General features: G+C 32.0%; 1 protein-coding gene across 4 annotated transcripts in view; it reads right to left on the bottom strand.

Moving 5' to 3' along the window:
* Positions 1–482: 482 nt before the first annotated feature.
* Positions 483–22,438, bottom strand: part of LOC120767819 (leucine-rich repeat and calponin homology domain-containing protein) — a 62,204-nt gene continuing 40,248 nt past the window's right edge. For 3 of the 4 annotated variants that reach the window (XM_040094100.1, XM_040094102.1, XM_040094101.1), the window contains 8 exons: positions 21,557–21,693; positions 21,198–21,441; positions 20,521–21,022; positions 18,897–19,664; positions 18,722–18,830; positions 16,997–17,134; positions 16,853–16,930; positions 13,895–15,683 (listed from right to left, as the gene is read on the bottom strand). In XM_040094100.1, the coding sequence (XP_039950034.1) occupies positions 14,070–15,683; positions 16,853–16,930; positions 16,997–17,134; positions 18,722–18,830; positions 18,897–19,664; positions 20,521–21,022; positions 21,198–21,441; positions 21,557–21,693 (3,590 nt within the window). In that variant the 3' untranslated portion in view covers positions 13,895–14,069. Of the gene's footprint in view, positions 1,637–13,894; positions 15,684–16,852; positions 16,931–16,996; positions 17,135–18,721; positions 18,831–18,896; positions 19,665–20,520; positions 21,023–21,197; positions 21,442–21,556; positions 21,694–22,438 lie in introns of those variants that run through there. The other variant, XM_040094103.1, reaches the window with a different exon arrangement.

The following is a 22,438-nucleotide window of genomic DNA, read 5'->3' as shown; positions in this document are numbered from 1 at the left end:
CGAAAAACTATAATAATTATTTTTTTGGTTTGCAAAAAAAAAATTTAAAACAAAAATGTTTTTTTTTTCGTATTTAGAGATCTTCAATTAATATTTTATAATCAGTGCGCAACAAATTTGAAAATAAAAAACGAATATATTTTTTTCACCAAAACAATAAATCTCTTGTGTCTACTTTTGAATAAATTAGTTGAGAATTTCAAGCAGCATACCGCCAATCAAGCTTTAGCAAGTTTTTGCAACAACAAAATGCATTGCAGCTCATTGGTACGTTAGCATATGCACGTTTTCAAACAACTAGGCAAAGCAAGCAACACTGTGAATACCCCTAACGCTTTTCAAAATGCTTCTTATATTGCTAAATATCATCTATATCATTAATATTAATTCGTTTACTTAAATGCGTGTAATTGACGCGCTAAACTAAGCTTAAAAAAATGTGTGTTTCACTCTTTGTTTCACAAATAAATAATATAAAAAAGTTTCACAATAATTTCTAATAACTAAATTAGTGACTTTTATGTTGCAAACTAGTGAAATCCGTAAACACAGCTTAAATTGTAGGTATGTATGTTTGGTTTGTATATGCATTTGAATACATATGTATGTACATATACGTAAGTAGTGAGGCAAATGTAAATGAATATTACATAACACAATGGCGAAAACAATGTGCAGTGTTTAACTTTATCGATGAAAAGGTGACAACAGTGTTTTTTTGGTATTTGTTTGACATTTGCTTCAGTACAAGGACTATTCATAATGTATTTACTTAAAACTTAGTAATAATAAGTATGTATGTATGTATGTAATGTACTTAACGGTGTATATCATTTTGTATGTTTGTATTAGTTTTGTATGCTTATATATGTGTAGCGGTACTTTGTCCGTTGTATGTACAATAAAATAATTTCTAAAAAAAAATTTCGATAATATTCTTTAACAGTCTGTCACTTACTTAAAATATTCAACAAATTCTACAAAAATTCAAAATACATCATAGTAATATAAATATATATATGTATGTGTGTGTGTACATACCTTAATTAAACACCTGCATGTTAAACTTTTTGGTAACTATAAAAATAACTCTATCCTACTTGCTCGCCACGCAGCGTTTTCAATGAATTTCTTGACATAAAAAATCCACATTCACAACTCTCATTTGTCGAGGAACCTCCTTAGCAACGTCGTCGATTTTGTAATTTTGCAAAAATTTCATTATTTCAAATTTTCACTTTCAATAAAATTTTGGTTTGCGGAAAAGTTCGTGCGCTGTTGGCTTGAGGAGTGAAGCTACCGCATGCATTTGTAACTTCACTTCTTTTCGCACAAGCAAACACTTTTCGCAAATTTTCAAACACTTTTCATTAACATTTCGCGTTATTTTTTCGTTAAAAGCTTTTTTTCTTTCTCATTTTACTACACTTTTGCCTTTGCATTTCGTTTAGACAACCGGCGATGGTGATAATGTGGCGCGTGTGGCTCTCGTCGGTGACTTCGACGACACGCTGCCGGCTCCTGTGCCGTTGCCTGTGGCACCGTTAGCGTGCAGACGGAAGAGTTCACCAACTGTTATGGCTACTTGCACCGCTCCCTTGCCTTCTAGCACATCGGCAGCGCAGCAGATGAGGTTCTGTAATGAGAGGAGACAGAAAAGGAGTTGGTTAGATAAATTTCTATGAAATAATTAAATTATTATGCTGGAAACTGCAATGTAAGCTAGGGCTAAGGAAAACTGTATTTTATTAATTAATTTAATTTTTTAAATTTTGTTAAGTCTCCGGCCAACCATAGTAAAACACTTTTTTTATTAAAAGTGAATACTATTTTTGTAGCACGACTTGTTCTTTGTTTCAATAAAGGCCTCAGATTCGGCGATCACCTTTTCATTAGACCCAAATTTCTTGCCAGCGAGCATTCTCTTGAGATCTCAGAACAGGAAATGGTCGTTGTGGGCCAGATCTAGAAAATTCGGTGCTTGCGAAGACAATTCGAAGCCCAATTCAGGGATCTTGTGACACGGAGCATTGTCTTGGTGAAATAGCACTTTCTTTTTCGTCAAATGCGGTCGTTTTTCGGCGATTCTGCCCCCAAATCAATAAAAATTATTCCATGCGCATCTTTTTTTTGTACGCTTTGGAGCAGGTCCTTCGTGTACAGTCCACTCATATATGACTGTCGATTGGGCTTCGGAGTGAAACGATGGAATGGTGAAATGAGGCGAGGAAAGTTAAACGGATACATAAGCTCATTACAAAGGTGAAAGCATAGTTAGAAACGAAGCATGGTGAAACCGATAACCACTTGAGCCAATTCCTGATTGAGCATGGCTGCTTTAGAAAATATCCACACAAATATGAGCATGACGATGGATGGGATTGTTCTTTCATTGGCAATGGGCAAACAAATGAATACAAATGAAAAAGCAATACTAGAAGAACTCCTCGAAGAATGACTCCATAACATTCTGTTCCTCAGATGAGCCGATCTTGACATATGTGGAACCGAATAAAAGAATAGAAAGGAGTGACAACGCAATACAAAAAGAGAAGAGTTGAACGCGAAGTAGATCAAAGAGATATGGAATACAATCAATCGGCTAAAGTTTATTCTTGCGGCGAAATTCGAAACGGCAGTTCGGCATGGAAAATTGAAGATATATAAGCGACGGAGTTAGTACGTATGTATGTAAGTGTTCTGAGCTACATTATATAACAGTATCTTTTGAAGATTCTCCCTCCGAAAACAAAAAAATCCCTACCCGAAGAACTTCTGAGTTGCACCATGTGTATGTGTTAGTTTTCCTGCTAATTCTGTTAATCTACATACTGGAGTAGGCGTAAAATGCTGGACAGTTATCTAATAAATCTCAAGGCGTACAGGGTATTGTTCGTTCTCATTTCAGAAGCTAACAAACTTTACATGGAGGTTTGTAAAACATTTTTTAAGCAAAACAAATATCAAAAATAAAAATTAAATTCAAATTTACAAAATATTAAAAAAAAAATAAAATAAAAAAATAAACAAAAATTAAAAAAAAAAATAAAAAGAAAAAATTAAAAATTAAAAAGAAAAAAAAAAAATTAAAATAAATAAAAAAAGTAAAAGGAAAAAAAATTAAAGCTAAAAAAAATAAATAAAGTCAAAAGAAAAAAAATTAAAAAAAAGAAAAACATAAAAACAAAATTTAAATTCAAAAAAAAAAATTAAAAGAAAAAGAAGTTTGTGAAATGTTTTTCTTAACAAAAAAATATATATACATATACATATATGTATATAAAAATAAAAAACAAATAAAAAGAATTATTTATAATTAAAATCATTGTATAATAATTCAAGTTAAACTTTACATAGAGGTTTGTGAAATGTATTTTTAAACTAAAATAAAATGAAATGAAAATAAATCAAGTTAAACTTTACATAGAGGTTTGTGAAATGTCTTTTTAAACAAAATAGTTGTGCAACAATTTTCACAAAAATCATAACATAAATTTTAGTAGTAATAAATGTATATACACTTGGTTTTAAAATATATACATTTTAATTAATTAAAAAAAAAACATTTGTTAAAAAAAATGTAACCTTCCCTCATGACCCATTATACAATATACTACTCGCCTTAATGCTCCTCAAGCTAAAATTAAAATCAACAAAAAGTCGTTTCTTATCAAAAGTTAATCATATATTCAATTTTATTCAGTACAATAAATATGTTGTTATTGTTGTTGCTATTTATTTATTTCATATTAGCAAATGATTACAATAAATGCATTTTGGTTGGTGTTACTGTGATTTATATGCACGTACACTGGTTTGCATGTAAATATGCTTAAAAATGCAGCGTTGCATTTGTTTTTATGTGTGTGTGTATGTGTGCTTAAGTAAATTGGTATATATGCACTTGGGTATGGATAAAGTGATTTCCTAGCAATGAGTGCTAACGCTAAACCAGCTTGGAAGCTTTGACAAACATATGTGTGTGTATGTTTTTATATAAATTTCTTTCGACACAATCGTTTCCGTAATTCCGTAATTAAATACTCATTTTTCATTCATTTTTTAAACTAGTTACAGTTTAGTATACGTTCGTTTCGCTCGCTTTAATAATAATACATGTTTTTATAATTATTCTTTAGTATAGGTATAGTTTTTAGCAAAATTTTCGTTTCGAAGCAAATTAGATTTCAGGAATGTTAGTGTATAGTGTTCTCATAGTTATAAAGGGTATATTATGGTATATGTGAAAAAGTATACTAGTGAATAGTTCGTATGAAAATAGATTTATATATTTATTTTGCTGGACGCAGTACAAATCATAACGCTTGTTTGGTTGCTGTTTGGATTTAGTTTAGAGTAAAAAAAACTTCGAAATTATTTTTGGTTTTCTTTCGCTTGAAAATGTAATTCGTTAGACTGTTAAAATTGAAACTCTCTTTCAAATAGGTATTTAAGTTAGTTGCAGTTTTTCTGACTTTGCAGCTGCATTTTCATATTGCTCTTATGTTAGCGCTAACAGACACTCTCTCTCTCTATCATTTCTGCTATGACTCTCCCTGTTTCGGTAGTGTGTTTGCTGTTGCGCTCATCTTACTTCAATCAATCTAAGGCACTGTTTACGAATTATTTTTCAAAATTAATGATTTAGAATTTATTGAAAATAGAAAAAGTGTAAGTTCTCGAAAAGGAAACCAAATAAACTGTAGGAAAATTTCGCATCATGGTACTGGATATATACAGAAATATTTGCTTATGTTCATATGTCTCGGGAATTTAGTGAAAAATTGCACTGTGAAAAAAATTGCGGTTCAAAACTCCTCAAACTCTCAAAACGGAGCATAAAATGTCAAAAGCACCTTTAATCAAAGTGTCGATTTTTCTACGTACGTAAAGTTGGCAACTATATACATATACATTTAAACAGGGTATTCTGGTCTAAAAATTAAAAAAAAAATCGATATTTTTGTTTTCGTATAATAATTTTTAACTTTAACGCATTTTTACTTTGAACGCATTTTCTCGAATCCAATTTTTTTTGTTTTTGAGGTATTTGACATGATATCTCAAGATTTACTTATCCGATTCTTTCGAAATTTCAAATACATCTCCCTGTCTCAGATTTTAAAAAATTTTAATTTTAAATTAAAAAAAAAATCGAAAACGTCAAAAAAAGGAAGTAAATTTTTTTAGGGTCGACTTAATTTTGTGATTTTTTTCTTTGAGTAGGTCAAAAAAGAATGTAAAGTCGACGTCATTCTGTGAATTTTTTTTCTTTGGCGCAGGTCAATCCGATAGCAATATCGTTACTATTGAAGAACTCTTTTAATTTGTTTGTTTTAGAGCACTACAAGGGTTGAAATCACGTCAATCAAGAGGCACCGTTTTTTTGTTTTTTTGCGGCCTTCACTCCACCGAACGGTAAATCGACGATTTTGGATTTTGTTTTGTAAGTTTTTTTATAATCTTTACATGTCAATAAAAATCATATAAAAATTTTATAGCAAAAAATTATAGTAAAAAAATTTTATAGTAAAATTTTACAGTCAAAATTTATAGTAAAAAATTGTATAGTAGTTTTTACATAAAAATTAATTTTATAGTAATTTTTTTTTTAATTTTTTATCTAAGTTTGAAAAATGCTCAAAATTTAGGCGTCTACACCTGAATTCTCTCTTAAGTAATTAGAATTCGTTCAAATAATGGAAAATTTTGATATAATATTTTTTGGTTGAAGGAAATATGTTTTTATTAATTTATGGTCAATCCGATAGCAACATCACTACTATTGAATAACTGTTTCAACTTGTTTGTTTTAGTTCACTACAAGGGTTGGAATCATGAAAACCAGGAGCACACCGTGTTTGTTTTTTTTTTTTGTTTTTGCGGCGCTTACTACACCGGACGGTAAATCGACGATTTTTGGATTTTGTTTTGTAAGTTTTTTCATATTCTTTAAATATCAATAAAAATCATATAAAAAAATTTTATAGCAAAAATTTATATTAAACAAAATTTTATAGCAAAAATGTTTTTTTTATTTCTTTATCTTATGTAGGCGTCTAGACCTGAATATTCCCTTAAGTAATTAGAATTAGTTCAATTTCTGGAATTATGCTGGAAAATTTTAATATATTATTTTTTGGTTGAAGGAAATAATTTTTTAAAAATTGAAGATTAATTAATTTTTTTTATTATTTTTTTGTAGTAATTTTCATTGAATTATAGTATTTTTATTATTTTTAAGTCTGAATATGCCGTTTTTATAACTAAACGTCGCAAAAAAAAATTAATAAAAGGTTTTTCCGAATAATATCTATTTACAAAAAAATATATTAAATACGCTACATAGCATTTTTTATAATTAAAAATTCATTTATTTAGCCATAAAAACAATAGCTAATATTTAAATCGAACTGTCTAACGCAAAACTATCATATTTGACATATCGTCACCTAAAATGCAAAAGAACGTATGTACATCAAAAACAACTCGCTACCAGATATAGTAACCAACATATAACCATTTCAAACCAAAACAACAAAAATTTTGTTTTAATATAAGTGTATGATAACCAACATATAACCATTTTATAACCAAAACTTAAATTTTGTTTCAATACGAGTGGTTTCTATTTTAACGTTTTTCCTTCGCCTGTAAACTTATGAAAAGCGACGTTACGTTATTTTACATTTTAGGTGACGATATGCTTCCTTCCTATATGAACACAAATATGTATGTATATAATTATGCAGTACTTGTTGATATTGAAATAAGCTGAAAATCTTTAAAAACTCACTAATTTTTGCTTACCAAACCAAATTACATTCACATTTACAAAAAAAAAATTTGTAGAAAATTTTGAACTAAAATTTCTTTTCGGTTCGCTTGTCGACTACATAGTCTATATAAATACACATAGTACATATTTCCATTATAAAAGGGTATAAAAAAACAGTAAGAATGTACATATGTATATGTATATAAAATTCACTTTTAATTTTCATTGCATATATCGATGCAAGTTGGTTTAAAATAATACCAAACAACCGTTATGATTTGTGCGCGCTGCAATTTTGTTTTGTGCTACATGGCAACCATGTCATTTAAATTGCATACGTACTACATAACTACGCTTCTTGCACACGCTTCGAAGTCATTTCATCGTTTAATATGTTTTATATGTTTAGTGAATAATTCTTTTTTTTATAAATTCAATTTTTGTTGTTGTCATCTATTACTGCATAATTTCAGTTTACAATAACTTGGCCACCGTTTAGTCCCTGCTTGCATTTCATGTAATAAATTTCCATCGATTAATTCATACTAACAACTACAAAACGCTCTTAATGCTTAACTACGCCGCACTAAACTCACTAACCTAAACGCCAATCGGTACACACGCGTGTGTCTGTATCTAGCTGCAGGTGTGAATGCTTAACAATATTTTGCTTAAATTAAACTTTTCAATGCGTTGATTTAACGTTTTCGCTTTCTAACCCTAAAATAACGCGCAAATTAACCGACCGAGGCTTCGCATGTTTCAACAATGCAGATTTAAATTGTTTTTTTGAATTTTTGGGTTTCGCTTAATTATAGTGTGTTTATAAATTATTGGTTTTAAATTAAGTTAGCAATAATTTATTAAAGCAGTTGCTTGCTAGCTACTAGAATTATTCGCATTTTCGTTTTCATATACATACATATGTATATAGTGGGTATATATGTATGTATATGTGTAAGCGGTATGTATAAATATTTAAACTCAAGCATATCATTAGCAGATTAAATTCAAGTTCCGCATAGTTATTGTATAATAATTGGTTTACGAGTAATTCATTAGGGTAATGGTACAAGTAATTAGTTCGTTGTTAAGGTAATTAAATGCAATGCATCGCATTAAATATGTGCTATAAAGGTTGTTAAGCGCTAATTGGTTGCTTTTCGAAAGATTCTTTGATAAAAAATTCAATACAAATAATTTTTCTTAAAAAAAAAAAAAACTACGATTTTTTATCATTACCTTTTTTTTCAATACATATTATTTTGTCATTTTTTTTTTTTCAAAAAAAAAATTGTTTCAATACAAATTATAATAATAATAATTTTATCAAAAATTAAATGTTTTTTCACCACAAATTACTAATTTTTTTTCATAAAAATCATAATTTTTTTCAAAACAAAATAATTTTATTTTTATCAAATATGTATTATTATTTTTTCAATAACGTTTTTTTATAAAAAATAATATTATTTCCATTACAATTTTTAAAAATCATAAATTATTTTATTTTTTTAATCAAAAATATTATTTTTTTAATTATTAATATTATTTTTTAATTATTTATTTTTAATAAATTTTCTCAAAATTTTCTTTTTCATCAATTATGTATTATTATTTTTTCAATGAAGTTTTTTGTAAAAAAATATTATTTCCATTAAAATTTTCAAAAATCACAAATATTTTTATTTTTGTTATTTTTTGTCAAAAATTATTATTTTTTAATAACTTTTTTTTTGTAAAAAAACATTATTTTCAATAAAATTTTCAGAATTCGTAAATAATTTTATTTACTATTATTTTTTATCAAATATTTCAATACCATTTTCAATAAGGTATTTTATACAAAATATTTTTTCAATAAAAATTTGCAGAAAACATAAATAATTTTAAATTATTTTTTTTATTTTTAGCAAAAATTATTATTTTTTTAGAAACTTTTTTTTATAGAAAATATTATTTCCATTAAAATTTTCAGTCAACGTTTATGCGCATGAAAAAAATATTTTTAATATAAAGTCTTTCGTTAAGCAGCATTATTTGTATAAACAAAGTGGTGGGTAGGTAAGTTGGTTTCTTTCAGTTCTTGTTAAGTCTTAATTTGTTAGGAAAATTAATACAGATGACGGCAAGTTGAGCATTTATTTTGGCAAGTTTTATAAATGAATTGAAATTATGGAATTTAGTGCGCTTTTAAAAGAATTTTTATTTTTATAAATTTTATTTTTAATTGAGAAATTCAATTAAAATTTATTTAGCGATTTTGTAAGAAAGCTTGTTAAATATAATTAAGTTTAGAGTTCCTTTGCAGAACTGGAATAGATATTGTGCAAAATATACACTTAAGTCCTTTGATTATACAATCGGTTTGTAATATATTGAAATACGCGAAAATAATGAAAAAAAAGTGCTAGAAAGCTAAAGAAGGTTGCAAAAATTTACAAAAAAAATGTCAAAAAAAAGGTTTTTTTAAATGTTATAAAATCGAAAAAAACAAAAAATTATGTTAAAAAATGTTATAGAATTCAAAAAACAAACTATGTATGCATATTAAAAAATTATAAAAAAAATTTAAAGGTAAATATGTTAAAAACCTAAAAAAAAAATATAATGAGAATAAAACATATTCAAAAAATTAATTTAAACAAAGTCAACAAATAAAAACAAAATCCCACAAATATATTAAAAACTTTGTTAAAAATACTTTAAAAAACAATTTGTTAAAATAAAAAAAAAATAAAAATAATAATAATAAAAATAGGTTATAAAAACTAAAAAATTAATATAACAAATATGTTAAATTTAAAAAATAAAACAAACAGATATTAAAATTAAAATGTTAAAAATTAAAAACAAAAGTATAATCAAAATAAAATTTCAAAAATTAAAAAATTCAACCAAAGTTAAAACAGAATCCAAAAAATATGTTAAAAACTTAAAAGCAATACGTGATAAGTTAAGAAAAAATACATTATTTGTAAAAAAAATAAAAAAATACATTGTTAAAAATTATAAAAATAATAAAAAATATTTAAATATTTGAAAAAAAAACAAAAAAATTTAAAAATTAATTAATAGAATATGTTAAAAATTAAAAACAAAAATATTATCAGAATGCAAATATTAAAAAATTTCAAAAATTAAAAATTTAAAACAAAAAAAGTAACACAAAATCTAAAAAATATGTTCAAAACTCAAAAGTGACAAGATATAAATTTAGAACAAATACATTATTTGTAAAAAATAATAAAATAAAATTGTTAAATATTAAAAAAATATTAAAAATTAATAAATAAAATATGTTAAAAAATCAAAAAGGAAAATAAAATCAGAATAAAAAATAATTAAAAAAACTTGTATTTCAAAAATTAAAAGAAAATGTTAAATATTAAAACAAAATACAAAAAATATGTTAAAAACTTAAAAAAAAAATACGTTATAAACTAAAAATAATAAATTCATTATTTGTAAAATAAAATAAAAAATGCGTTAAAAACGCTAAAAGGATTGCAAGGTTAGCGCATTTAATTTAAAAAAGGACTAAAAATAATAAAACAAGAATTCAGACCAACAGGTTCCTTGAAAACATGAAAATCTAGTTATACATATAACCTGTTCGGATACTGTGTTCTGCGCTTAAAATTATGCAATATTTGACGCCAATAAATATATCCGCGCTTAAAAGTATGCAATATTTGAAGCCAATAAATATTCATACGAATTTTTGCTCGATCGCTTATACTAGATAACTTTTAAGGCGATTTAAATTTTTGTATAAATTCTTATATACATATACATACATATGTATGTATTCATATATAAAATGATTGAATGTTTTTCTTTCTTTTTGATTACATCAATTCGCCTTTTGGTTTTCATAAGTCGTAAAAAATTACATATCATTTTTTTTTTATCAAAGAAAGCACTAAACATAACGGTTTTTAATTTAAAGTTTTTTAATATAAAGCATAGAAAACGTTAAATTGTAAAAAGTAAATATAAAAAACTTCGATTTTCAAGTCTATGCAAATAATTTGGTTTTCGTTTCATTACGAAATGCACTTTTAAGTACAGTTATGCAAAAATGCAGCCTCTGCTCAGATAAATGTTGTTTATAAAAAGTATGTATAATATATGTATAATATGCTTAAAGAAATATATTATAATAAAATATTATATATGTATATATGTATATTATAATATAAAATTTATAGTTGTAACTTCAATTTATAACACATTTTAATCTAAAAGATATTTGTAGCTGTTAATACTATTTACTTTACAAAGTTATTGGTATGAAATTTAGCCTGCAAAACAATTGTAAGAAGTATAGTAACTAAAAACATATTATAATCCTGATAGTTGTTGTTGCAGCGGCAGAATTTATGCCGCAATTATTTTGAGAAATGCTGCTGAGAGTTCTTTAACGGATAAAAATCTAGGTCTGTTCCGACTATGTGGACCGGACTGTCTTCAAACTAGCATATATGTACATATGTACATACATATGTAACTGTTATTCTACTCTCTAGTATATGCTAGCTGAATGTACTCTCAAAATTATGATTGTATGTGGGTTTGAAATATTTTTAATAAATAGTCATATGAAAATAATAATAACTATTAAAAACATTATATAATAGCCTATAATATTCCTACGAAATGTAAAAATTATAAGGAATTCAAATTAATTTTAAATATACAAAATATTTACAAAAAATATTAAAAATTGTAAGTTTAAATTATTTAAATTTTGTTAACTTCAGGAATTCAAATCTATTTTAAATATCCAAAAAAAAAATATTAAAAATATTAACAGTAAAAATTTGTAAATTTTTTCAACTACCTTAACTTCAGCCACTTTACTTTTTTCAATATTTTGTTGTAATAAAAACAAGACAATCCTGTTTATATAGTACTTAGTTATTTCCAGCTAGGTAAACAGGCAGCATATTTTCAAAGTATAGTGATGTTATAAACGCTATAAACTATTAGCTATTTGGTAGACTAATAATAAAGAATGCTATTTTAATTTATACATTCAACTTTGGTTTTACTAAAATGCATAAACTTTGGAGTCTTTGTTGGAAGAGTGAACATATTTTTGAGGAATATTTTTCAATAATAATATGCCACGACTTAGTTGGTTAAATATTTGGAAGGAAAAAGTCTTGAAAACGGTACAAATGTGCTATCCATCATGCTCACAAAATATTTCGAAGTTCGAAAAATTTCTCAAAATAAATATAGTGCATACTATGAACTCGGTATAAAAAATGTTTTAAGGAGGTATTCTAGTCTAGAAATGTTAAAATGTGTAAAAATATATATTTTTTTAATTTTCAAAGTTCGAAAAATTTTTGGAAACAAATATTTTGAAATATTGAATACTACAAACTCGGTATAAAAAATGTCTTAAGGAGGTATTCTAGTCTAGAAATTTTAAAATATCTGAAAATGATTTTTTTTTTAATTTTCGAAGTTCCAAAATTTTTTCGAAACAAATATTTTGAAATACTGAATACTACAAAATCGGTAAAAAAAACTGTTTTAAGGCGGTATTCAAGCCTAGAAATTTTAAAATATTTAAAACTAATTTTCTTGCCTAATTTGACAGCTTAGATATTCAAAAATATTTCAAAAAAAAAGGTTTTTTAAAAATTCAAATTATTTTCAAAGTTATAACCGCTTTAGTGACGTTCAAGCTGACCGGTATAGTCTTGGCTTAAAAATGTATGCGCGTTTTTTCTCGAAGCTGTCTATTTCAAAGCGATACCAACGATTTCTCAGGCTCTACTGAACCGAATTAAGCTGAAAATTTAAGATCTTCTTCTATATAGACTTGTCTATGCCCGGAACTAGCCATATTACCAAATTTCAATTTTTAATATTAAATCGAAACCTTCAAAAAAGTGCATTCTTCCAGGCAGTAGCCATTTTGTAATTTTTTTCAAACTTGTAAGCAGTTCCAGATATTGCGACTTTATTATAGATTTATGACTTTTTTATTTTTCGGTTGCAGTTTGTCCGGAGGATCGTGGGTTGGTCATGTGCCAATATTTTGAGAGCTGCACTACGTCAATTGCTAGTTTTTGAAATTTCTAAACTTTTATATTGCTTTTTTTACGACACCCTGACTTTCATGCTTCTAGACTAAAATACCATTTTAAAGTAAATATAAATCCAAATTAATTAAATATTTCGACATAAATTTCGGTAACTAAAAATTTTGAACTTCAAGCTGACGGTTATAAATTCTAGTTAAGAGAACATTTTTTGGCTTTATATGCAGAATATTTCAAGTTTTAAAAATTATTTTAAGGTTATGTTACTTTATAAGTATGGATACTAGGTAAATTAAATAAATACTAATATATAATATATGTATATGCTAAACTTAGCAAGCAGAGTAATAAATTCAGTTTTAGAAAATCGTTATGTGAATATTATTTGAAGGTTATGTTACTGTTTAAGTGTGGATACTAAGTAAGTTAAATAAATAGTAAAATATATGAACTAACTTATGTTACAACTTAGCAGCCATAGCAAAATAAATTCAATTTTAGAAAATAAATATGTTAAAAAGTTTACGTATTCAAATTTTAATAAAAAAAAGTTAGGTTATATATATATTTTACAATTATGCTTAATCACTTAAGTAATAATAATATACAATCTTAAACAAATGGTTATAGAAAATGGCATAAGTTATAAAATTATATAGCGGAATTGAAAATACGAATTTTCAATCAAGAACAAGAATTAATTTTTTTTAAACAATAATATTTATAAATTTTAACTTTACTTTTTATAACTTTTCTTTTAATAAATTAAATAAAACCATTTTAAATAATGAATTCTTACTCTTTATGAAAAAATTTGCTTTTTAGAAAATCTTAAATTAATAATAGAACTTTTCATAATTATAAAATGTAATGTAGTATACTTCTTGCAACAAATCTCTTAAGCTGGAGGCGGCTTTAAACCCATAAATACTTATAAAAAACTTCAATTTTTGCAGCCTTAAATATGAAAAACGCGTTACTTAAATTTATAAGCGACATAACCTCAAAATAAAAAAAAAATAGGTATACATTAAGTAGGAGTGCAGCCCTATCGGGCTCAATTAGCACTTGATGTGCCATTTTGATAAAAAACAATTAGATTAAACTTAAAGTTAACCGCAACTCCCACAGCTACGCTTGCAGTAGTAGCATTTTCCACCGCACTAAATCTACACTTAAGCTCTATAAAGCAATGTGGCATACAACAATTCCCGGTGACGCGTCTCCTATCCAGGCAATGGAAAGAAGACCAACAGCAAAAATGTTACAATGAAGACACACGATAGAATGATGGTAAGCACATGCGAATCATGCTTCAACAGGTAAGAAGTGCCTGCCTCCTCGGCTGTTGCAAGACCGCCAGCCACATTACTGTTATGCAAGAGTTTGGCGCTGTTGACCGACTTGCCATCGTTCACATCGACCACGCGATAGATGCTGAAAATGCTGTTATTGCTGGGTTTTGTCGCTGTGGACGATGTTGCTGCTGCAGTTGTTGTAGCTGTTGTTGTGTTTGAGGATTTTGATTTGTTGCTGCTGTTAAGGCTGCCATTTAGACTATTATTTAATGAGGTTGTGCTTGAGTTTGCTTTGCAAGCAGATGAGTGTTCGAAGAATTCAATACGTTTCGAGACAATCGGTAACGCTTCTTCTACCTCCACGGTAGGTGTTTTCTTTTGCAACGTTGCTAAATCATACAGCTTGTATTTGTTGCCCGCTCCGTCTATGGCACGGCTTTCCACCTTCAGTTTGAGCTCCTCGTTGAATGTTGGCTTCTCGTTGATCAGCTGGTAAGCGCCACCCCCTCCACCTCCGCTGTTGTTGTTGCTGCCTTTGCTGTCGCTATCCGTACCCCCGCCACCACCGCCAATGACTTCACTTTCCGTCTCCACAATGGTTTGCAGCATGCACTGACTGTTGTTCACGTGCCCATAGTTGATGCACGAGGTGGCACCCGACGACGAGGAGAGTAGGTTGAATTTAATCTTTTGAAATGTTTTCAACTTGGCATGACGAAAAAAATCGACCACATTATGATTATTGCTGCGCTGCTGCTGCGACTTTTGTTTGCTGTGACTTTGTCCACCGTAATGTTCACCGTTGGCCGAAGCATCAAATTCATCGCGCTCCTCCTCTTCCGCACCGACGCCTTCATCAATATCATCACTGTCGAAATCTTTCGTATTCACTGTTTCATCAACACCAACACCCGCACTACCGCCGCGAACACCACTTCCAACACCGTGTCCATTCGTGAGCACGGTCACATCGAAATGACACTTGGCACTCAAATTAAATGTGGAATTGTCTAGGCTTGCAAGCGTATGCAAGGTTGGCTGCATCATCTGTTCTTTGGTGCAGGTTGCAGTGAGTTGGTGCTCATATTCGTGCTCAAAGGCGCCATCGCCACCGCGCCCATCCTGTGACAAAACGCAACGACGTTGAAAATCGAAAGTTGTTTGCGCCTGCTTATTTTGTTGTTCTTGGCATTTTGCGCTTTTTACTTCTTGGACTTCATCTTCGTCTTCTTGTTGTTGCTGTTGCTTCAATTTCTCCTGCTGCCTTTGCAATTTCAACTTCAACTCGTATTGTTGTTGCAAATTGCGTATATTCTGATGATGTGGATTATAATCCAAGGCGATTAGCGCTGAAACCGTTTTCAAAACAGCCGATGGATTCGGTAGCGTTTGTGAGTTGTCATTTTGTTCATTTATATTTGGCATATTTTGGATTTGTTGGGGTTCATTGTTATTTATGGAATTTTTGTTGTTATTGCTGTTGCTGTTGTTGGATCCGTCGTCGGTGGGGGGCACAATGTCTGCACAGGAGCAAATCAACTCCTGCAACCAACACCAATAACAGATTTTTTGTTTGCATTTAGACCGTTTTAGACAAATTAATAATTTAATGAGGTATGTATGTTTGTTTCTTATCGGGGGGGTCATGGGGAATGTGAGGGATTTTACATGGTGCACTCATAAGTATATACAAATATGTACATATTTTCAATACATGTTAGTTTATAAAATGTTAAAATGAGATATATAGCTTGAGAATAACTTGGTTTATGGCTTTCAAAACGTCCTTTCAAAAAGAAAAAGTGGACACGTGTTAGTTCTTGTAAGGAAAACTTTTTTATTTGACAAGGTAACTTCACGAAATTTGGTATAGATTATTGGCTAAGGCAACGGTACAATCTCTGCACATATTGTTCAGATCGGATCACTATAGCATATAATTGTCATACAAACTGATCGGTCCAAGTCAAGTACTTGTATGGAAAACTGTTTTATTTGATAAATTAACTTCGCGAAATGTGGTACAGATTATTATCCAAGACAGCGCTATAATCTCTGAAGATATTGCTCAGATCGGGTCAACATAGCATATAGCTGCCATACAAACTGGTCGATACAAATCAAGTTCTTGTATAGAAAATTTCTTATTTGACAAGGTAACTTCAGGAAATTTGGTATAGATTATTAGCTAAGGCAACGGTACAATCTCTGCACATATTGTTCAGATCGGATCACTATAGCATATAATTGTCATACAAACTGATCGATGCAAATCAAGTTCTTGTATGGAAACCTTTCTTATTTGATAAGAAATCTTCATGAAATTTGGTATAGATTATTGACCAAGGCAACACTACAATCTCTGAACATATTGTTCAGATCGGACCACTATATTATGCAACTGCCATATAAACTGACCGATCCAAATCAAGTACTTGTATGGAAAACTTTTTTATTTCACAAGATATCTTCACGAAATTTGGTATAAATTAGGTAGGCAGAACAATCTCCGATCATATTGTTCAGATCGGACCAATCAAAATCAATATAAAGATCATTTTATACCCGTTTATGCTATAAAAATGCACTTTTAAAGGTTCCATTCGGTTCCAAGAAAAATTCAGCATGTCATTCCCAAGCTATTAAACTATTTGCCCACACAGAGCTCATAAGGTGTTAGTATTACTATACTATAGCTTCATTAGACTCACCTCATCTACGCCGATTCTGCGACAAGCTTCCAGAAAATTATCGACATTTCTGCGACAACGCGCCATTGTCAGTTTCGACTGCAATAAATATAATATATCGTTAAAAACATTTTAAAATGTGATTGTGGAGCTGTTTCGACTTACGACACCAGGCGATGGCACATGTATGCTGGCAACCGAACGTGGACGCACATAATTAGCTAAATGACATAGGATAACGCCATCGGTTAAGGCGGATGCTATATCTTCGGGTAGTGTCATTTTGAGACGTGTTTCAATGATCTGAAAATGTGGAAAATTGAGTTAATTAATTTTAAGTTCAAAATTTTAAAGTTGTAATGAGAAGTATGAGTAAAATTAAATATAATGATATAGGGATCATAAAAATTAAGACAATAGAGTCTATAAAAAATGGTATGAAACCTAGCAAGGTTTGTTAGGTCAGCTAGCCCCGATAACTCTCCTTTCCCCAGTAGTGAAGACACTTGAGGTCTTGATACTCCCAACTTACACTCACCAATCGAGCCTAGCAAACCACCAGCATGGTTTCCGTAAAGTACACAGCACCAAAACAGCACTTAGGGTCATAAACGCCCCGAGAATTCATAGACTCGACCATAAAACGCCCTACGATCAGACGACGTAGCGTTGGACTTCTCAAAAGCCTTCGACACAGTCAACCACACAACGATACTTGAGGACTTCGAAAAATCTACGTTCCCTCCAGGCTTGAAAAGTGGGACTATGAATGAAGTGTAAGTTCTCACTTCCTATTTGCGCGGAACTGAACACTCTCTCCCACTAAATCTACAGCGGTCATATTCACAAACACGTCGAAGTAGTACAGATTTGACCTTAATATTGCAGTAGATGGCGTCAAGATTTCGACTGTCCTAAAATTTTAATTGTGACTTTTGATAGTCTGTGCTTCTACACTCCTCATGCGACCGTCATTATCGCCAAAGCACAGAGCCGCAACAAAATCTTCAAGTCGCTAGCCGGCATCACATGGGGAAAGCGCAAAGAAACGCTGTTGGCAACATAGAAGGCAATCGGACGGCCGGTGCCAAGCCACGCTACACCAATATAGTCACCTGGAGGCAGTAAAATGCAGACGAGGAAACTTTAGACATGCCAGAACACGAACTACATCGGAATGCCTCTTAATGTTTCCAATCGATCATCTACACAGTGAGGCCCATATGGTCCCTTTTACAGAGCATAATTAACTCCTCTGCAAGCAGTTCCTGCTGAGGTGTTTTCGCAGAAACCATTCCAGTAGTCGCCTGCTGGAAGCGGAACCGCCTCCTAGGAATCTCAAGTGGTCTTTCTTTAACTACGTCGACGACATTAGGTAATAAGCCGACCACAACTTCAGACCGCCTTCACCTGCTCCCTCAGTGAATGGCGTACTTGGAGTCAAACCACCACCCATGGAAGATGACGAGCTCCTACTTACCCAGAAGCGACCCCGACATACCAAATATATGTGCGGCATCTAACGAGTACCCGCATGACTTTAACCATCTCTTTGAATGCCCAGCTAACCCTACTCATCTGCTCATTTGTCCCAACCGTCGATATCTGACGACTACATTTGACATGGATCACTATCCAGAGCTGCTCTACAATCTCCTAACAATTTTTTCATATCGGACCACTATAGCATATAGCTGCCATATAAACGATCAAGTTCTTGTTTGGAAACTTTTTTGTTTGTGAAGGATATTATACTATTTCTAGGTTTTAAAAGAGAGTTCAATAAAATAAAAACAGAAATTGCCTACATTTTCGAAGAATTTCAATATGATACCCAACACTAAATTCTACAAATTCTAGAAATAATTGAATTAACATCCGTGTACTTACACTCCGCAGTTGAGTCATTAGTTCAGTCTCCTCACGCTGTCGATCGAATTCGCGACGCATGGTAAAGCTAAGTTTTTCCGCTGGTATGTCATGATTCCAGGTGACAGTGCTATTGCATAAGTAAGAGCAAATCAACAATATTTTTTAGCAAATAAGGAATGCACAAATCACTTACCGATGCGTTTTCGCCGTACCCAACTTATTTGTGCCACTCACAGGCGATTTGAGACCACCGATTGAAGGAATTTTATTATTATTCGCAAGTATGCCAACACCGACCACGCCACCACCGGTGCCGACACCATTAAGCGTTTTCATTGGACTATTGGGTTTCACATAACCCATGCAATCACCGTTCAGAACTTGTTGCTGCTGTTGTGACAGTTGTTGTTGCTGTTGCTGCTGTTGTAATAACAGCATTTTTTCCAACTCCTCTGCTGTTGCATTAGCTGTGACTGGTTGTATTTGCTTTGACGTCGCCAGCGACGACATTAATTCGGTATTCCGTGACGGCGTCACTTTTTGTACCGGTTTCTTTGGTATTACAACACAGTAATCGCTGCCAGCGTCACCAACAACAACACCACCACCACCATTAACACCATTCATCATGCCATTTAGCATATTTAGTCCACCATTACTGCCAACAACACCTACACCAATTCCAACACCCATACCTCCTCCTCCACCGCCACCGCCATTCTTCATTATCGATTTCGGTTGTGGCATATTATTGGCACCGTTCACAATTCGTATCATTTCGTTGCAGCCATTGTCGCTGCCACCACCATTAAGTTCTTCATGGTGTGACATATTGCCCACTATCGAATTCAAGGCATTCGAGGCCTCGCTCATGTCGTACAGCATTTTTTGGTTATTTTTGATTTTGTAAACACTGGAGACTTCTAAATTTCGTTGCTGCTTGAGTGCCTCTTTGTATTCACTGGAAGAAAGAGAATTTGGTTTACTAAAATTATATTTGATGTGTCGATGGATCAAAAAAATTTAAACAGTTTTGGATTTTAGAAACAGAGCCGTTAGATTAATAATATTTATGCTAAGGAAAAAGTAAAGCCGACCCTTGCGCAGCTTCGTTCTGGATACTGTAGCAGGTAAAGTACTACTTATCCAGAATAGACCCCGACATATCCATATGTCCAGCGTACAATGAGTCTCCGCATGACACTGGCCACCTCTTTGCATGCCCTCCAACCCCACTCATCTAACACCCCTCTCCCTTTGGTCCGACGCCGTTGAAATAGCGTGTTTCTTGGGCCTTCCGTTAGATGACGTCGATGACCACTTATCTTATCCCTACTGTTGTGAGAATAAAAGCGGAAAGTTATCGGGAAAAGCTCAAAGGATCTGGGGATTTAGAAATTAATACTCAAAAATTTTTAAATTTATGTCATATTTCTCCTTGTGGAACTTGTACAGAATTCGAACAATATTTGGGACAAAACGATGTGTGCAAACCATCGATATCTCAAAAACTGAGGGAGATGTTCGGGTAGATATTATATATTATAAACAGACAGACGATTAGACGGGCCTAGCTAACCGTTCACACGACAGGGGGAGAAGTTCGGGTAGATATAATATAATATAGACAGACAGACGATTGGACGGACCTAGCACACCGTTCCCATGACAGTCGGCTCTACGTAGCCGCAACGGACCCGGATTTTTATCCGGCCAAGGACCGTCAACTCGGCAGAATTCTGCCGCTACAACGACAACAACGGACCCAGCTGTTCAAGAAGCAAAAATTGTTTCAGTTTTATAATCGCGCTACTAACCGATAGGTTTGTATGTTGCCCAAATTTTTGTTGGACTTCTCGTCGTTTTTGCCATTTTGTGCGCCAGCAATCTGTTGATAATGCTCCATCATGGCATCTTCTTGGTCGGGCGATGAGCCATTACTCCCGTTATTACTCCCATTACTCGAGTTCGAATGCGCATAGTTTAAATGCTGATGCTGTTGTTGTTGTTGCTGCTGTTGTTGCATTGAATGATTCTGATGCTGCGGTGTGACAGGCGCTGATTGCGCAGACGCCGCCACTTGCATTTCCACTTTGCGTTTCGTTGGCGAATCCGTTGCACTTAGCGGCTTAACAACGGCGGCAGTCACCGCCATTGGAACGACTATGCCGCCACCCGGACTCGTGCCACTCAACGATATTGACTCGTCAACGATTGTGCTTGAGCTAGAAGTCAGCGAGGCATCCATTAATTCCGAACTCAACGAGGGAGGCGGTGTGGTTGGCGTTCTACGTGCCGGTGAATCCAATTTGGTTTTAACTGTAAGTTGAACACAGGAAGTGGATAAGTGAGCTGTGATTAGTGGTTGATTGAATTGCTATGATGTGTGTGTGTTGTTGTTGTATAATACATTAAAACAATTGTATGCAGTGCATGTATAACTGTTTAGTTGTGTATGTGTGTATGGGTGTGTGTGTGAGTGTGCATTAAATACCGTTTGGCATATCGTGTGACCAGCGCTTGTCAATGCCATCGCAGGTGCTGTAGCCGGACTCAGCGCCATGATGATAGCGCGGCACACGATTCGATTCGAGCACACTGCCGTTGGCCGCATGGCGTGGCGCTCGTCGCAATGTGGTGTAGCCATCATAATTGCCACCGGCACGAGAGCCCTTCTCATCTTTGGCCGCTTGAGTTTCGAGAAATTTAAAGACATGTACGAGACCGCGTATGCAGAGCTGTAATGTAGAGAAAGTTCAACCTGAGTTATTAATCGAATTTAATCATATTTGCAGAGAGAGAGTGTAACTAATGAAATGTAATCAAATATTTTTCACACGTGTGTATACTTACACTAGCAGGTGGCGACGTAAGCGGATTATTTTCCAAATTCAATTCGACCAACGCTGTCATTTGGCGTATCTCCAGAGGTAGACTAGCGATGCGATTATTGCTAACATCCAACGATTCCAGCGTTAGACATGTCAATTCTGTAAGAAACAGGTTAAGAGATTATTGTGGCAATTTCGTATTGAGTATTAGTGGTAATGTTTCACTTTAATTAAACACTTCTAAAGCAATTATTTTCTTTAATTATGTGGAGCAAACAGTAATTTCCTACTGTGGGCAAACAATAGTAAGACTTTATTCATAATTTTAAGATTCTTAATTTATTTGTCAAAATTTATATGATCGTCCTCAAAGTAATGCTCCTTGGCCCCAATACACTTGTGTCAGCGTTTTTTTCAATTCTCGAAACAGTTGTTAAAGTTAATTTCCGGAATAGCCTTCAATGCGGGTAGCGATTCACGTTTAATGCCTTCAATTGACTCAAAACGGTTTCGGCAATCACCTCTTCATTTGACAAAAATTTCACAGCGAGCATTCCTCTGAGATCTCAGACCAGCAAATAATCGCTGGGGCTGCATCTGGAGAATACGATGGAAGCAATCGAAGCCAAACTCACGGATTTCTACCATCGACTGTTGCGTTTTTCCACCCTTTGGAGCGGACTCATCAAGTGCAGTCCATTCGGATGATTGTCGATTGGACTTCGAAGTGAAATGACGGAGCCATATTTCATCCCTTGGCACATGCACATATCGACACAAAAACTCGGGTTTTGCTGGAACATATCCAAACATTGCTCCGAAACACCAACTCATCGTTGTTTTTGGTCAAAAGTGAGCACACACGGCACCCACTTTGCTCAGAGCTTTCCCATATCTAAATATT

The sequence above is a fragment of the Bactrocera tryoni genome, chromosome 2, assembly GCF_016617805.1.
Source record: "Bactrocera tryoni isolate S06 chromosome 2, CSIRO_BtryS06_freeze2, whole genome shotgun sequence".
Classification (NCBI taxonomy): Eukaryota; Metazoa; Arthropoda; class Insecta; order Diptera; family Tephritidae; genus Bactrocera; species Bactrocera tryoni.
This window is presented reverse-complemented; position numbering and strand designations above follow the sequence as displayed.